This window comes from Pteropus alecto, unplaced genomic scaffold (genome assembly GCF_000325575.1).
Source record: "Pteropus alecto unplaced genomic scaffold, ASM32557v1 scaffold87, whole genome shotgun sequence".
Taxonomy (NCBI): domain Eukaryota; kingdom Metazoa; phylum Chordata; class Mammalia; order Chiroptera; family Pteropodidae; genus Pteropus; species Pteropus alecto.
The window spans coordinates 14836490-14854504 of record NW_006443225.1 but is presented as its reverse complement, the minus strand read 5'-3'; the positions used below and the strand labels follow the sequence as shown (position 1 = coordinate 14854504).

At 40.0% G+C, this 18015-nt stretch overlaps 1 protein-coding gene across 1 annotated transcript; it reads left to right on the top strand.

Annotated features, from left to right (window-relative positions):
* The first annotated feature begins 6142 nt into the window (after nucleotides 1-6142).
* Nucleotides 6143-16494, top strand: CUNH8orf89 (chromosome unknown C8orf89 homolog). The gene is made up of 4 exons (XM_015598609.2): nucleotides 6143-6302; nucleotides 7885-8038; nucleotides 11183-11238; nucleotides 16267-16494. The coding sequence occupies exons 1-4, from the start codon at nucleotides 6176-6178 to the stop codon at nucleotides 16413-16415; spliced, it is 486 nt and encodes a 161-aa protein (XP_015454095.1). The 5' UTR covers nucleotides 6143-6175; the 3' UTR covers nucleotides 16416-16494.
* Nucleotides 16495-18015: the final 1521 nt, after the last annotated feature.

Genomic DNA, 18015 nt, shown 5'->3' with positions numbered 1-18015 from the left:
AGTCTTTGAAAGCCGGTATATGAGTTGCCCTCACAGCACACCTCAGTTCTGACTGGCCACACTTCAGGTGCTCAACGGCCACAGATGGCTAGTGGCTACTCCGCTGGGCAGCATGGTGTTGACACACAGGTCTTTTTCCACTTTAGAGCATGTCACCCTCATTCTGGCTTCGGGGCCTTTGCACTCACTGTTCTCTCGGCCAAGTGTGCCTCCCCGCCTCCCCTTCCCCGCCTCTCTCTGTCTCTGGCCACTTCTGGTTCTTTCAGATCTCAGCTCAAGGTCACCTCATCCACGAGGCCTCTTTATCCACCCGATCTGAAATGCTTCCTGCCCCGGGCACATTGCCACGACGAATTGCAATCTATTCTCATTATTTGTGGATTCCGTATTTGCTAACTCACCTCTTCATTAAAATGTATTGTTACTCGGAAATTCGTAGCTGCAGTGCGTTCCGGGTCATGCAGACGTGGGTAGCGTGGTGGGCAGTTCGGGGTGCCTGCCCCAGGTCCCAGCGGAGGTCAGACAGGGCGACGTTCTGCCTTCCTGTTCCGGCTCTCGTGCTGCAAGCGGGCGTCCTTTTCCCCATCGATTCAGATTTTTGCTCTTCTGGCTGGGGATTTGGCTGTAAGCGTCATGCTCGCATCCTGTCTAGTGTTCTCGGAGCAAGAAGATTGAGCCGAGCCCTGCGGAGAAAACGCGTGTGCGGGATGTGCGTGGGGGCCGCGGCGCCGATGGCTGCGCGTTCGCCGTTAATGCAGCAACCTGTGCGTTCAATAAGATGCCTTTGAACAGAAACGCACCCCAAACAAGGTTAGGTACTGATCAGTTGACGAAAACGTTGTGACCAGAGGCTCGCAGGAACCTAATTTCGTATGGCCCCTGGGAGCGATAGTTCAGTATTCGCTAACTCAGTGTTAATGGTGACTTCATAGAACATAACTCTCGCGAATGATGAGAATCAGCTTCACTTTCATTATATTTTATCTGAAATAAACTTCGTTCATTTATCTGCTTACTCAGTGCCTGTCCCCCCGCCTAAGCTTCAAGAGAACAAGGACCCTTCTGGATTGGTTCACGCTTACATCCTTAGTGCCTGACATAGGATTGTCATTCAGTACATTCTTGTTAAATGAATAAATGAACGGATGGATAAATAACGAATAGTGAACATATATTTAATTAACATTTTTTTCTAGTTCTAAACTAGGTGACGAAAAGATATTAATTTGAAAATAGTTAGAATTGTATTTTAAATACAAAAATGCTTACATATACCCACATTTTGGGATGCCTTTGAAAATATAGTAATTATTTTATAGCTCTTAGTTTTAAACAATCAGTTTATCTCAGTCCCTAGTCTCTTCACTGTTCATTTGAGAAAGCATTTGTTTTGCATGAGTTCTTTATGGCCTGCCCAGAACATATGTAATTTGTTCTTTTTATTATCTTTTTCTACATGTGTTTTTTTAACAGTCTTTTTTTCTTTAGTCCTATAAAATAGCCTTAATTTTTCTCTTTCTACTAGAATTAGGTGGTGACCATGTTTTCAAGAAATATCAGATCAAAAACATTTGTTTTTTAAAATTATTTCAGCATATTCCTTAAGTGGTACATTCTTGCAGCTCTGGGCTCCCCCCTTCCCCCCCAAAAAAAACTTTTTATTATGGAAAATTTTAAACATATACAAAAATTTAAACATATACAAAAAATTTTAAACATATACAAAAGATAACAGTATAATGAACCCTTGTGTATTTATCATGTAAACTTTTTCAAAATATTCAGTTTTAAGAAACATATCTCTTGACCTGGCTTGATGAAATGCCCCAAGAGGCATTTATTGTTAGTCTGCGATTGTGTGCTCCATCCTGGTGGAGACAGGAGGGTCTTGGAGCTGCCAGAAGCTGCCAGGTCATGTTCACCTCCACAGGTAAGAGGGAAAGGAAGTCCCTAGAATGGAGTCTGGACTGTGATTCTAAGAGTCTTTTAAGACTGAGAATTTACTCCATAGTTCAGTTAAGATTTATTTTCGCTTTCTTTATTGCTCTTGCCCTGTGGTTGTCTTGTTTTCTCAAGTCTCTGGCAATAAACCCTGTGAAATCAAGAGAGTTCGAGAGCATCAAAGAAACAAGTCACTCTCTCACTGTTGTTCAGAAGCAGGATGAATCCCACGTAGAGAGGGCAGAGGCCGCATCGCAGCGTAACGGGAAGCAGTGTGAGCCCCTAAGGCCTGCTGCAGGGAAGGAAGGTGGCTCCAAGCCAGAGGACTCGGCAGGTCTGCTGGAGATGCCCACGTGGGCCTTGGCGCGGCGCTGCGGCTGTGACCCCTCGCTTTGCCGTCGTGGACTGCAGTGCTGCTCACCGCCATCTGTAGCCCATCACCGTCTGGCGTCCGCCCTCGCCTGTAACTCCCAGCACGGCCATCGCAGCAGACCCGAGATCTCATCACCAAATCTGGACTTCACGCCCTTTATTCTTACCCCGTTTTCTATGTTAAATAAATAACCTCTCCAGGATCTGACACAGCTGGCTCCTCAGGAAGGGCCTTCGGGGGAGACGCCAACCTCTGAGCGCTCCTCCGCCTCTGAGGCTACCTTTTCCTCCCCGCCTTTCCTCTTCCCTCTCCTTCCCCTCTTCCTCCCACATTCTCTTCTTCCCCACTCCTTCCCGGGGATGCACACATGCCATGATGTCTCTCATTTCATAGCCTTTTAAAAAAATGTATTTATTTTTAATTTAAGTATAGTTGGTCTATAACCTTATATTGGTTATATTAGTTTCAGGTGCATAATGTAGTGATTTCACATTTTTATACCTTACAGTGCGATCATCTTACTAATTCTAGGAATCATCTGTCACCACGCAAGCTTATCACAATATTATTGATGCTCTTCCTTCTGATAACCATCCCTTCGGTCTGTCTATACGAGTCTGTTTCTGTTTAGTTTATTTCAGTCTTTTAACACGCTTTCCCTCTACCAGGACCCTGTATTGTTTTCCTTTTAAAGCACTTACTACACTGTATTATCTGTCTTGTCTGCGTTTCCTTTACCGGACTCCAAGCTCAAAGGCAGGGACTGTTTTGTTTATCATGTTTCTTCATAGTCCTATGCAATTCTTGACGTACAATCAACTCTTAGTAAATAATATTTTGTATGAATAAGTGAGCACAGCTGATTCTAAATATCTAGAATCCTTTTGTTGTGAAGATTAGAGAAAATGAACATAAAATGCCCAGCAAGGGGCACGGAATAATAAGCATCCAATTAATTGTAACCATAGTGGACATTGTCATTGTCCTGAGCAGCGGCCCCAGCTTGCTCGTGGCTGTGCGCTCTTCAGAGTTTACTAATGCCTTGCACGTGACAGACACTTAATATATATATGATCGAGTTGAATATACAGCTCATAAGCTGGATATGTAATTAATTGTTCTTCTGAGTCCATGCTTAGAATAAAAGTAACGACTATCTCGAGGACATGTTTATTTTTCATGGAGCATAGAAATTATCTTCTTTTCAGGCACAAATGCATTTTGGTAATAACTGAAAAAATTTTAAATTTTGTCATAGTTAGAAAACTTGAGATTTATCGCCTTAAGATGTTTTAGCGTACAGCACAGAGTTGTCATCTATGCGCGCAGTGCTGCAGAGCAGACCTCTAGAACTTTCTTATCTTGCTATACTGAAACTTTACACCCGGGGATCAGCAACTCCCCATTCCCTCGGCCCCTCTGCTTTTAGGAGTTCATGGAGTCATGCGGTGTTTGTCCTGCGACTGGCTTACTTCACTTAGCGTAATGTCCTTGAGGTTCTTCCATGTTTTTGCATGTTTCAGGATTTCCTTCTTTTTTTATGGCCGAATAATATTGCATTGTAAATCGAGGCTACATTTTCTTTAACCACATCTGTTGAGATAATGCCTCAACGACTGTGGGAGTGCTGGTATCCCTTTGAGATCCTGATTCCGATTCTTTTGGGTAAATATCCAGGTAGGATTACTGGATCACATGGCGGTTGTACTTTTAATTTTTTGAGGACCCTCCATACTATTTTCCATAGTGGCTGTACCGGTTTGCATTTCCACCAATAGTGAACAAGGGTTTCAATTTCTCTACATCCTCACCAACACTTGTCCTAAAAAAAAATAAAATAAAATTTCATAATATCCATCCTAACAAGTATGAGGCAATATCATTGCGGTTTCAATTCGTGTTACCTTGATGGTTAGTGACGTTGCGTATATTTTCATATACCTGTTAGCCACTCGTATGTCTTCTCTGGAAAATGTCTATTCAAGTCCTTCGCCCATTTTTTAATAAGGTTATTAGTTTTGTTTGTTTGTTTGTTTTTGCTAGGGAATTGTAGGAGTTACTTACATATTTTGGATCGCAAACCCGTATCAGATGTATGCTTTGCAAATATTTTCTCCCATTCTGTAGGTTGGCTTTTCACTCTTTTATTGTTTCCTTTTACCTTTGATTTAGTCCCACTTGTCTATTTCTGCTTTCGTTTCTGTGTTTTTGGTGTCCTAGCCGTAAAATTAGTGCCAAAAGCAGTGTCTCGAAGCTTTTCCCCTATGTTTATTTCTAAGAATTTTGCAGTTTCATGTCTTAGGCTTACGTCTTTAATCCACTTTGAGTTTATTTTTGTGAATGGTTTAAGATAAGGGTTCAGTTTCATTCTTTTGCATGTGCAGATCCTGTTTTCCTAACACTATTTGTTGAGGAGACTATTCTTGTCCTATTGTGTATTCTTGGCACCCCTGTCAAAAACCAGCTGACCGTATGTGTGTGGATTTATATCTGGACTCTTCGTTCTGTTCCATTGGCTTATATATCTGTCTTTATGCCAGTATCTTATTGTTTAATTACTTAAGCTTTGTAATGAATATAGTTTGAAATCAGGAAGTTTGATGCCTCCAGCTTTGTCTTCTTTCTCAAGATAGTTTTGGCTATCTGGAGTCATTTGTGGTTTCATATGAACTTTTGAATTATTTTTACCATTTTTGGAAAAAATTCCATTGGGATTTTGATAAGGATTAAATTGAATCTGTAGATCGTTTTGGGTAGTATGGACATGTTGACAATGTTAAGTTTTCTAATCTATGAACCTGAAATATCTTTCCATTTGTACAAGTCTCTCACTTCCTTAGTTACATGTATTCCTAAGTAGTTTTTTCTTTTTAATGCTATTGTAAGTTGGATTTTTTTCTTTTCAGATAGTTTGTTATTAGTGTATAGAAATGCAAGTGGTTTTTGTTTGTTGGTTTTGTATCCTGCAACTTTTCTGAATTCCTTTATTAGTTCTAACACTTTGGGGGTGGAGTCTTAGGGTATTCTGTATCCATGAGCTCATGCCATCTGTAAATAGGGACGGTTTTGCTTCTTCCCGTGTAACCTGGATGACTTTAATTCCCTTTTCTTTCCTAACTGCTCTGGCTAGGACTTCCAGCACTATGGTGAACAGCAGGGGTGAGAGTGGGCATCTTCACCTTGCTCCTGATTTTAGAGGAAGAGCTTTCAATTTTTTGCCATTGAGTAGGATGTTAGTTGTAGACTTTTCATAGATAGTCTTTATTATGTTAAGATAATTTCTCTCTGTTCCTAGTTTTTTGAAAGTTTTTTATATGTATCATGAAAGGGTGTTGGATTTTATCATTCTTTTACTGCATCTATTGAGATAATCGTGTGATTCTTCTTTACTCTTCATCTTGTTGATGTGGTATATCACACTGATTGATTTTCGTTTATTGAACCATCCTGGCATCCCAGAGACAAATCCCACCCGGTCATGTGTATCATGGTAATATTTTTGAGAGAATCCTAAGCATTCTCTTGTCTTGTACATGATAATTTGCTGTTGGACTTAATTTTTTTTATATTGCCAAGTATCTATAACCTGAAATTCAAAAGAATTTGTTAAAATATGTATTAAAAAATTGTTACTATGTATTTTAGCTATATTCTTTAAGGCCTCTGCCTTAAAATCCCAAGAATATGTATTTACATATTATAAACTTTCAATTTAAATCTATGTTAGTATTTAATCTGAATGATGGAAAACAAATTAGAAAAAATGTTGATCTAAAATACTTTCTTTTTTTTTTTTTGTATTTTGTGTTCTCAATCTGGATCAGCATGTCACCTTCATCAACACTGTTGAAAGAAAGAAAAATGCCCGTGCTATCTCCCGAAATCAAATTTGAGACTTCTAATGTCACCAGAAATTCCCTGAAGAGTTGTTTCCTTTTTGAGAGTTGCTGGAGGAAAGCAGTTTTAGAAACGCAAAAGATAAGGAAAGGTAACTTCAATTTTACTCCTATTTTACTTAAGAAAATATAGGAATGGAGAATTTGAATTTACATGTATATTTTTTAAGCAATAAGAGACATTTTATAATTTCTGTAACAGTTAAGTAAGGATAGTATCTTAAGCTTATGGAAAAGAAAAATAGAAGCAAATTAAAGTTAACTTATTTACTTTAATTCTGTAACTCATGATAGAAACATTTTAAAGAATTACTTCTGATATCAGTGCAGTGCTGTCTCTCTTGGGTCATGCTACTTTTCATAAATAGTGTTTGTTTTTAAATACCTCAAGTTGGTTTTAACATCTTAAAAAGTCTAAATTTTTAACAGCACCTTTTTGTATTTTGTATTCTAACCAAAATGTTACTTTTTGAGTGAGTTATGTGGCAAGTATCTTATATCCTATAGTTGCTCAATAAAGACTAGTTTGGGAACTTTTGACATGTAAATGAGTGTATTAATAGCTTTTCTCCTATAATTTCAAATTATAATCGCACTTTTTATTTATCCTGAATTCTGCTGTTAGCTTTATTAACAGGGATATAATTCTTGAAAATAGCAGAATTCGAACTCCTTAAAATTTCAGCACTTCTGTTTTTGAGTATGTTGCTATAGTTTTTCAACTTTTTCACTAGATTCCATTAAAGGTCCTCAGAAGACATCAGTCATCTAGACTTCTATCCCCGAATCTAGATGCTGAAAAGAGAATCTATATGTTTCTTGATCAAGGAAACTATTTTTCTGCAAAAGAGAAAAAAATTGAAGGTTGCAAAAGCATTTTGAGTATTTAACATAATTCCAGTCCCATTAAAAACCATTTTCTATCGCACCACTATACTCACTTAGCAGAGAAAGCTTAAAAACCAGTTCTATATATTTAGCTTAACGATCACCCAAGCCTTTAACCTCTCAGTCTGCTTTTTCCATTTATGGCCTTTGTTTAAAAAAAAAAATTTTTTTTACATAATTTGATAATCTCCTTGTCCAATGATATGTGAGGTCAGTAAAATAAGCGATCTTGATGTTTCAGTGTTATTGTTTATGATATGGTATAGAATTTTTTTATTTATTGTTTATTGTTTATGATATGGTATAGAATTTTGCAGAAAGGCTATGAAAATCAATGCCTGAAGTAGCATCCTTTTATCTCTCATCGCTAGCTCAGATGATCATATATTTACACATCTTGACATAAAAGCAGGAAGGTGGAAAGATTTAAAGTAGTAGATAACAGCGGACTCTTAAAAGTGCTTTTAAACCCTTTTCGATGTGAATGTATCTATAAAAATAATCAAGGCAGAGGATGGTGAGGGCTGTGGGAGATCTGCGAAGCAGTACTTCTCCTTATTCTAATCCCTAATTAGCCCCCTAATCATTTTCCCATACAGTCCCTAAGCTAGGAATTCTAAGGTAGTCTCTTGGGAAAGATGCTAGATAAATCACGGTAACTTAAAATTTCCTTTACTGCACGACCGATTTGGTGTATTTTATTATATATTTTAGTATGTAGTAAAAGGAGTTATATACATTTAATTAAGAAATAACGAAGGCGATTATGATGCTATTTTTAATTAGAATACACCACGGCATTTGGTCTAGAAGAGCTCAAAGAATGTGTCAAAATGCCATATTTACCAGGATTGCAGAGTTGCCAAAAAAGCGTGAGTTCCTCTCCACCAGCGGCTCCCCCCAGACTGCTGTGTGTGGGCACGGAGATACCCCCAGTCAGGTAGGTCGCACCTATTTGATCCCCTTTTGTTGAATATTTATTTATAGTAACATTGCTGAATGTAGAGGTCTTTCTGGCCGGTGATTCTAATCCCTTCTTGCCTACCAACATATTTTTTTTCATAAAGGATTTAATTTTTTAAATCCAAGTTAGCGATTTTTTTTTCATTTTGACAAGTGGACGCTTTTCTCAGTTTTCAAGTGACATTGCCAGAAAGGATATAAGCACTTTCTTTGAAAAATGTTTATTGCTCTAGTGCAGGTTGCTCATGAGACTATTGGAATTTCTTGCAATAAAAATAAATGAACTCTCTGCAACATCAACAGGTTTCATTACCTTGTATACAGAACCTTATGTTTCCTTTCTCGTTCGACCGAAGGGGTGTGAGGGAAGATTCTGAATGAGATGTCAGCCTAGCGAAGAGCCCGCAGTAGCTGTCAGACATGACTTTGTCTGCCAGACAAGTTCCAGTGACTTTGAAATACTGGCACTTAAAAGCATTACTATAAATGCCTTTTTTATTGGACATCGGACCGACTTACCAGTAAAAGAAAACCCCTTTCTTTCTTCAAGGGATTCATAAATTAGTAAGACAGTCTCCTATTCTCTTTGGTTTCTACTTTGGTTTATTTATTTTTTATCAGGTATTTATTGAATATGCCAGCCTTAAAAACAACAAAAAAAAATAGATAAAGATGAAACATTTATAGCAGTCTGAGTTGCAGCTCTCTTTAAGGCAGATTTATATTTTCATATTGTCTCCTGCTGCAATGAGCTTTAAGTCATCCAGTTATTCACAGTACACAAGTAGTAGAATTTCAGAGTCTATTTCTTGATTTTTCCACTGATATTATTGTTCTTGTTAATTACCCTTGAAATAAATACTGGTAACATAAATAGAAAACTAGAACATACGAAAAATGATAAGTTGTGGTTAGTTTCTATCTAAATTATGAAAATAACTAAGAGACTTGCAGAAGATTTGGGGAGACAAAGAAAAACAATTATTTGATAATTTACCCATGCTAACGTATCCATTTCTATTTTGGGGTGTTTTCTTCTAATCTTCACATTTGTGGATTTTAATTTTAGTTGTAATTTCAGCATACTTACACGTTTTTATTCTGCCTTTTAAACTTAATAGGCATGTATTTTTTCATGTCACTGGATAATTTTCAAACAGCCTTTACCGTCTACACCATATTTCATTGATGGGTCATAGTTTATTTAACTGCGTTTAATAACATAGTTTACTTAAAAGTCCCTATCGTTGCACTTTTAAGTGGCTTTGGCTTTTTCAGTTTTGTAAATAACACCTCAGTGAACAATAGCGCACGTAAAGTCTTTCCCATCACTTTTCATATTATAATATTATCTGAGGACAGATTGCCAAGCTCTGAAAATACAAAAAGCAAAATTGCTCTTTCTGAGATGAGGTTGCAGTAACGAGGCCGAATCGGAGGGGGCAGAGGGGAGCAGGCGGTAGGAGCTGAGCAGGAGGGGGACGGGGTGCAGAGCGAAGAGGACCACGGGAAGCACAGCATGAACGCTGCTTAAGGCCCCTGCGCTTCCATCATAACCAAGACGCCTGTTTCCCTGACACCCAGCTCGCTCTGGCCGTTTCACTGGGAGTCCCGGGCCTTCGGGGGGAGGAGGGGAGAGGGTGGAGCATTTCCTAAAGCAATGGCCTTGTCTCAGTCCAGACCAGTCTCACAACCCTTCCTTCACGCAGTCGTGATCGTTAAAGAAACCAGAAACCTGGAGAGCACCCCTGAATTAACCCATTCTGCCTCTAAGTTTTGCTTCCTACCGTTTTCACTCTATTTTAGTTTTTTGTTTATTTTTCATTTGCAATTTGGCTGTTTGTGAGATGATCCCCCTACATTTTACATGACGCGAGTGTGAATTTACCGGTCGATGCAGCATGATCCGAGTATCTTACATCCGTGTCGTGATAAGCGTTCTTTAAATCCAAAGTGGAAGAGAGGTGGCCAAGTACCGCGACGGTTATGAAGTGCCCGGTGAGCGTAAATGTTCATTTTTTTCTGTCTGACACACGCGTCTTTTTTTCAGCCATTCTGGCGAGAACGTGTCGAGCTCCCTGCAGGTCCTTTTCTCCCCTCCACACGCTGCCCGGCGCCCAGCGAAGGAGCAGCCTTGGCAAAGCAGGGGAGTACTCCGTTCCGTGCTGTGTGCGACCCCTAACCCTCTTCCCCACCCCCTATGTGTAAATATTTGATTCTAAAATCCTGGTGAGAGTCTAATGTTTTTTCAGGTCTCTTTAACGATAATTAAAAATTTTCAGTGAATCTCAAGGCACGTTCTGGTAACATAACTGATAACGGCAATCCTAGAGGTGAAGAGTATTTAAAAGTTTTGGCTCACTTCTAAACTTTAATATCGTTATAAGGAATTTGGGATTCTAATGAACTACCTCATCCACAGCAGATTCAGTCATGATGTATTTCCTCTAATAATCTACTTACTATCTAGGTTGATTTCAGAAGGAACAAAAGTGATTTATGACAAATTGCAGATTGTGGTGATGACTCGGGAAAAAGTACACAAATAAGTGAGTTGGTAGCTGGCACATCCAGGTGCTCTGTTAATCTAATCTTGATTTCAATGAACTACCTCATCCACAGCAGATTCAGTCATGATGTATTTCCTCTAATAATCTACTTATTATCTAGGTTGATTTCAGAAGGAACAAAAGTTATGTATGACAAATTGCAGATTGTGGTGATGACTCGGGAAAAAGTACACAAATAAGTGAGTTGGTAGCTGGCACATCCAGGTACCCTGTGAATCTAATCTTGATTTCCTTCCTCTTAGCCCTCCCTGGATGATGAGTAGTGAGAGTTAAGATAAATCGAGATAAAGATGGGACAAGTCAGACATAACACTCACCCACTGGTAGAATTCATTAGCGAAAACCGAGATATTCGGTTGGTTCATATCTGCTTCCGATTAGATCGGTTATCATGGAAGGAGTTTCATTTCTTTAATGTTCATTTAATTTCCATGTGTGTCCTTCAACGAGCGAGTTTCACTGGGAGCCGCTCTGGTCCCCTACTGCACTTCGGAGAACGAACGTACCCTGGGCTTACGGAGAGGTGATTTTATGATAACATGTGATTTCAGGGTAAAGAGGACAAAGGAGACGTGCCCTGTGGTGCCCCTTCAGGAGAAGTCGAAAGGTAGGCGGGCTCACCTTCCCCTTCCACCACATGTCCTATTTGGAGGTCGAGAACTTATTCCTTTTTTTTAACTTTATTTCCGCTGACTTAATTGTCTTCGTTTTGTTAATGCTTCTTTTTAAGCTTTGTTTATTTTATAAACTTAGCGGATTTTGTGTTCAATATGTATATGCCGTTATTGTCTCTGGACGCTGGGATAGGCCCTCATCATCTCCCATGGGGGCCATTGCAGGAGCCCGCAAACTAGTCTGGCTTTGAATTTCTGACCTTAAAAATCCTTCAACACTGCAACAGGAGCCTAAAGTCTTAGCCTCTAGCCACATCACTCCCTCTTCAAAAACAGTAACTCTTATTACCCGCAGACTACACATGGACTCCTTAGCTTGGCGTCGAACCCTTTACCATCTTCCCCTAACTTTCCTTCCTGGCCTTATCTGCTAATTAATGTTTTTCATGAATCCTGTGTATCTATAACATCCAACTACAGACTCTTATCCATATGCCAACAGTTTTGGGTTCAAAAAAATACTCTTACATTGATTTATTCCTAAGTCCATGGTGGCCGAGAGGGTTTATAGCTCCAAGGTGTATTTCTACCTTTTGGGGTACGGGTTTGTTCTTTGAATCTGTAAAATCAGGCATTCTCACCTTTATATTTCTGATATGTTTAATCAGAGTTTTGTTTTTCAAAAACATACGTTGAAAATCTCTCTTGAGCCAAGTAATTAAACTTTTCACGATGTCTACAAGGTTATGGAGAATCCTTTGGCAGCTCGGTATCTGGACTTTCTGTCTCATCCCTCACTCTCATGTGTTACGGATTCCTGGGGGCTTCATACCAAGCGAACCACATAAGGCGTGCGGCATAATATATGTGTCAAGGGCTTACGTTCTCCACTAAATTCTTAACCCTTTCTGAAATACTTTTACCCAAAGTTAATGGTAAAGATTCTTGAGCCACACAGTCAAAACTTTTCCATTTTGTCATTATATTTCCTTGTCTTTCATAGATTATTATCTAAGCCAGGGTTTTCAACAGTGACAGTGTTAATATTTTGGCCCTGATAATTCTTTGTGTTGAGGATCTGGCCCATGCATTGAAGATACTTAGCAGCATCCATGCCCTTTACCCACCAGATGCCCTCCACGAGCATGGTAATCAAAAATGTCTCCGGACGTTGCTAAATGCCTTTGCGGTGGCAAAATCACTCCCAGTCGGGAACTACTGGACTAAGTGTAACATCTTTAATATTATATGTTATTTACTACTTGTCCTTCAGACTGTCAAATATTTCCTCCTTTGCCTAGGGGTAGTAATTCTTTCCTTACCAGATTAAGACTTTTTAAAACTTTATTTTTGTCATAATCATAGTTATCTCCTTCTAGTGCATTCATCAATTCCATGAGTTCACACTCGTGGAATAACAGAGTTAATAGAGCACCTCTAACAGACCACAAAAACTAATGCGCTAGGTAAGACATTGTGGGCAGCAGTCAGAATTGACTCGTGAGCAGCTTCGCAAGTTCAGTCTCTAGACGCTTATATGGTTAAATGTCTGTGAACTTCTCCTTGGCTATTTCTTCTCCGTGAATTCCCATATACTATAAACAATTTCTGTGATCGACAGACAGTGTAAAATAAAAATATGTGTTAAGTTAAACAGAAGGCATTTCTTTTGCATCTTGGCCCAAAAGATGCCTGTCTGTTTTCCAGTAGTCCAATTTTATGGGTACTATGGGCTGAGTACTATGCTCTGGGTACTACTATGCCTTACCTCTGTATCCTGCGGTGCCTACACCAGTTTCTGCAACCTACTGAGTGTTCAGTAAATACTCGTTGGTTTTCCTTCAGAGTCATGCAAGATGGCACTTGATTTACTCATTTACCGAATGGGAATTGACCACCTACTCTGTGTCAGGCATTGTTCTAGGTGCTTGGGCTTAGGCTACATCCTTTGACAAAGCAAAGAGCCCTGCCCTTGTGGAGTTTACATTCTAGCGAGAGAATACAGCCAACGAGCATTAAATATACTAACGAGGCCCATTATCTAGTGTGTTAGAAGGAGGAAGGGCAGTAGAAGCAACAAATAGAACAAGATAACATGGATCGGTCCGTCGGGGCGAGAAGGACGATTCGCAGTTTTAAACAGGGCGATGAGAACAGGTTTGATGGAGACGGTAATATTTGAGCAAAGACTCGAGAGTGGCGAGGGAGTTAAACTCTGGGCAAACAGTTCTCTTGGCGCCAGCAGAGGTCCCAAGGTGGGCTGGCCCCTGACCCGTTGGAAGGTCCCAAGGCGGGCTGGCCCCCGACCCGTTGGAAGAGCATCAGGAGCCCAGAGTGGAAGACGAGGGAAGAAAGGTGATGGAGGATGATGACGCGGGGCCTTGGAAGGGACAGTGTAGTTAACTGATCCAAACGAGAAGCCACCGAATGCTTTTAATAAAAGAATGATTTTAATGTGATGTGACCAGTTTTTAAAGGGTTATCGTGGCAACTGCCATTTACTTCAGTAGTTACACTTTTTTAAAAAATGGTCCATGGGACTTCCACCTCTGGCGGTGTTGGAATAGCTCTCATCAGACCAAGTTTACCGCCCCAAATTAACATTAGCATAAGAGCTAATTATAAAGATATCGTGCAGATGTATTTTATAATAAATTAGAATACAATATAGAAAGTAATATATTATGATAAAAGTAATAAAAATATTAAAAAGCAACTATTTGAAGGTGTCGAGAGCGATCATGTTCAACAGGCCTCGAGAGGCTGAGACACTAGAGAAATAACTGCAGAGAAGTGAGCCCAGAATTCTGCGGACGGTTCTCCCAGCCGGTGTTGGCCCATCTCTGAGGGGCCTGTCTGCTGGGAATACTTCAGGACCTAAAGCAGAAAAGATCTTAGAGGCTAAAGAACTGAGCAGAGGTTTCAGTAACTTCATATTTGCTGAAGAGACAGAGGTGGAAGTTTAAGGCCTGCCAAGGGGAGCCCTGTGTAAACCCAGCTTTCGGCGGGAACTCCTGGAGGACTACACACTGTTAGACATTCCAAGACTAGACTAGCTTTAGCACAGCCCGAAACCCAGTCCTGACTAGGTTAAAGTATTGAGCCTGCCCGAAGACGATTAAATCTCGGATGACCCAGAGCTTTGCAGGTAAGTAATTCATTTGAGTTTTGTGAATCACTTGTTTTCTTTGGAGTAATCTTTTAAGGTTGATTCAGTCAACTTAATTTTAGGACTCTTGAGGCATTCGAATTCTTCAGTCAATTTTGGTAAGTTATATTTTCTAGGTTTTTTTTTTTTTTTTTCGCATTTTGTCTGAGTTTCCAAATGTATTGGCATAAAGTTTAGTCTTTGCTCTACGCTACATCTTTCCCTCTTCTCCTAACATTATTTATTTGTTCCTTTTGCCTTTTTTCCTTGATTGATCTCACCAGAAGCTTTCTTTTTTTGTTAGTCTTTTCAGTGAAGTACTGTCCCTTTAAAAATCTTTCTTATTGTAAGTTTGTTTTCTCCTTCATCAACTTCTCTTCTGCATCTCCTTTTTTCTTCCACATTCTTTGGGTTCATTCTTTTCCTAACGTATATCTTATACCTACCTTATTAATTTTCAGTCTTCTTTTCTACATTGGAATTTTAGCGTATAAACTTCTCTGTGTATACCTTGCTACACCACAGAAGTTTTGTAATATTTTCTTTATCATCTAGTTAAATGTTTAGTATTTCTTTTATTTTTTATTTTTTATGGTGACATTGGTTAACGAAATCCAGTAAGTTTCAGCTGTACACTGGAACAATAAGGCATATATATATTTACACTGTGTGTTCAACTATTTGTTTTTTGACCGATGAATCATTTAGAATGTCTGTATAAATTTCTAAATATTCGAGAATTTAAATTGATCTCATTGTTAACAACTTCCAACTTAATTGCATCAGTCAGTATGATAACAGTTCTTTGAAGTTTTTCAAGTATTGCTTAATGCCTAGAATCTAGTTAGTTTGTAGCCAGAGGGTCTTTCTAAGTGTCAAGTCCATTGTACTGCTAACAACAAGAATCCCTATCCATCGTATTCTTAGCTTCTACTCTCTCTCTGAACTTCTCACTCATGTGACACACTCATACAAAACAAAGCCAAAAAACCCAACCGCACTGGAGAATCGAAGACAGCTTCTTCGACACTTGAAACTGTTTGAAGTTAAATCATAGTATTTTAAAGCGACGTAGATTTGCATGTTGTTTTCAAAGACTTGTACGTTTCTAAATAGAAGTATTTATACATATTTACATATTTAGGACAATATGTAGTGATTACATGAGAACTTTGAATTTAATGGATCTAGGTTCAAGTTCTGTCCCTAACGGTTACTAGGTGTTTGTCCTCAGGCAAGTGTTTTAGCCTTACCGAATCTTCTGAAAATCGTAAGCCAAGACAGTACTAGTCGCCTACTTCATGGTGCTGTGTGCATGAAATAGGTGGAAAGAGTACTTGACTAGAGAGATCATCCAGAAACGTTATCTATCGTTGTTATTACGATTCCCACTTTGTAACAGAGGCTCGATTGATGCTGTTTCAGTTACTGAATGGCTTATTTTATTTTACAATTTTATTTTACTTCACTTAGCATTTACGAGAAATGGTTTCCTTTGGAGAAAACAACTTGATAAGCATATACATTGTTAAATGAGCTAAATATTCATGGAGACTGTGCCTTTTATCTTGGAATAAAGTCCACAGCTATCCCATGTTTTAAGAAGCACCTTATAGATACAGATCTAGTTTTATATAAGTAAATGAAAGCATCACAGGTGTTTTTAGTTAAATATTTTTCGCGATAACTTGCTATCACGTCACTTTAGAAAGCAAGCAGTGGCCTTTCTACTTCAAAGAATGTGTTATGAGAGGAACTGGCAGTGTTTGATGGTCATTGGAGGAACAGATGTGTCGCGTCCACTGTATTGTACAGGAAGCATTAATGTGTGCTTAATTTTAATAACTGACCTTTTTTTTTTTTTTGGTCACAGGTTCTGTCTTCAGCAACCCTCTCCCTGGAGCACCGTCCCAGTACTTACAGAGACTTTCCAAAATGGCCATACTGGAGTACGAGACCATTCGCCAAGAAACGACCAGAAAATCGAAGAAGGGGAGGAAACGCGATTTGCGAGACTGCTGATGAGTCTCACGTGGCGCGAGGCCTTCTCCACCCACTTTCGAGGTTTATACTTGTTTCCTTTCTTTTGATACGTGATATGATGTGCAATGATTTACATAAAAATGGAAATGTAAATAGGAAATAAATATTTTACATTATATACAGAATAATTTGTATTTTGTTAACATTATAAGACATTTATGGTTTATGGGGGTGTACGCATAAGAAAAAGTATATTACGTGAATTTCATGCACATTGATTATATTTTTTGATTCCCTCTGAGAAATGTTTCTTGAGTGTCTGTCTGCACAAGGACCTTTGTTAGGAGCTGCAGAAGATTCAAGAAAAAGCAAGTTCTTGTTGTTGGGGTTGGAAGGCGTCCAGCTAAACACCGCCCCCCCTGCCCCCCCATTTCTCTGCTCGAGTTTGAAATGGCTGTGAGATAAGTAGTCAAGCAGATGGAGGTGAAAATATTAGCTTTGTTCACTGATGAAACCTGGAAGGGAAACCCTGGATTAGATGTGCGGCAACCTCTTAACAATGACCTTGAGAACTGGGCCAAGGCACACACCCGGTGGTGCTGGTGACCTCAGGCTCTCATGCCGAGTCAGGGCCCAGCACAGCAAGGTGTCCCCGCCGTGTGGACTGGCAGATCTCTGAGGGGAGGAGTGGGGAGACTCACCCCTTCTCTGTGGGGAGGAGGAAAGCCGCTCCCCGAGGAGCGGGGGGAAGTGTTTGTCACTGCACCTCCCCGAGAACCCGGGAGAAATCCTGGCCCCCGTGACTGAGGTCCGGTGGAGACTGGGACACGGGCTATAGCAGAACCACGAGGTTCGATGACCGGGCAGTAGCATCCAGCAGGAAGGCCTCATGGCAGATGCAGTGTTTGAAGTGGGCCTCAAAGACAGGAAAGATGAAGGGAGAGGGCATTTCCAGAAAGACGGAAGAACGTAAGCAAACACACTGCCATCAGGCCGGGGCCTCGGGTGGTACAGGGCGGGTGGCACAATTCGCATGCCTCCCGGTACCAAGCCAGTGCCTCGGGGCGTGACGCTGATCAGACGAAGGCTGTGGCGGGCCGGCCCTCACTGCCTAGCCTCGGCTCTTTGTGTCACACGGGGATGTCGGCACAGAGCTGACAGGTATTGCAACCCTTCGTGAGAAGCCAGACTCTGGATTTTTGCGTGAAACCTTTCGATGTGTACATGTTAGCAACCAACGAAATAAGTAACTAATTCAGAACTTACAATGCCATTGTGTGGGCCAAAGTTACATATGCAAGCTAGACTTGGCTTCGAGGGACTATTCATTTATGCGACCTCTGGGTCAGAAGAGGAGAGCACGCTAGGGCTTGAGGTGACTGGGTGACATCTGGTAGAGAGCGTCGGATGCTAAGCGTGAGCGTTTATTTCCTCTGTTTCACAGTGGGAGATTTTTTTTTTTTCCTTAGTTAAAAATGAACTCGATTTGTTTAATAAAGCTTGGTATTACAAGCATCGAGTCACACCCCAAAATGGGAGATTTTGAGCATGACAGTCAATTATCGCTTTTGTGATTTAGGAAGATTCATCCGGGTATAATTGGCAGGCCGGACTGTGATGGGAGGAGATTGGACGTAGG

Excerpts from the sequence above, each read along its gene's own strand:
- CUNH8orf89 (XM_015598609.2), top strand. The coding sequence starts at position 6,176 with ATGCCCGTGCTATCTCCCGAAATCAAATTTGAGACTTCTAATGTCACC. Across the intron at positions 8,039-11,182 it reads ACGGAGATACCCCCAGTCAG|GGTAAAGAGGACAAAGGAGA; the intron begins GTAGGTCGCACC and ends ATGTGATTTCAG. Across the intron at positions 11,239-16,266 it reads CCTTCAGGAGAAGTCGAAAG|GTTCTGTCTTCAGCAACCCT; the intron begins GTAGGCGGGCTC and ends TTTTGGTCACAG.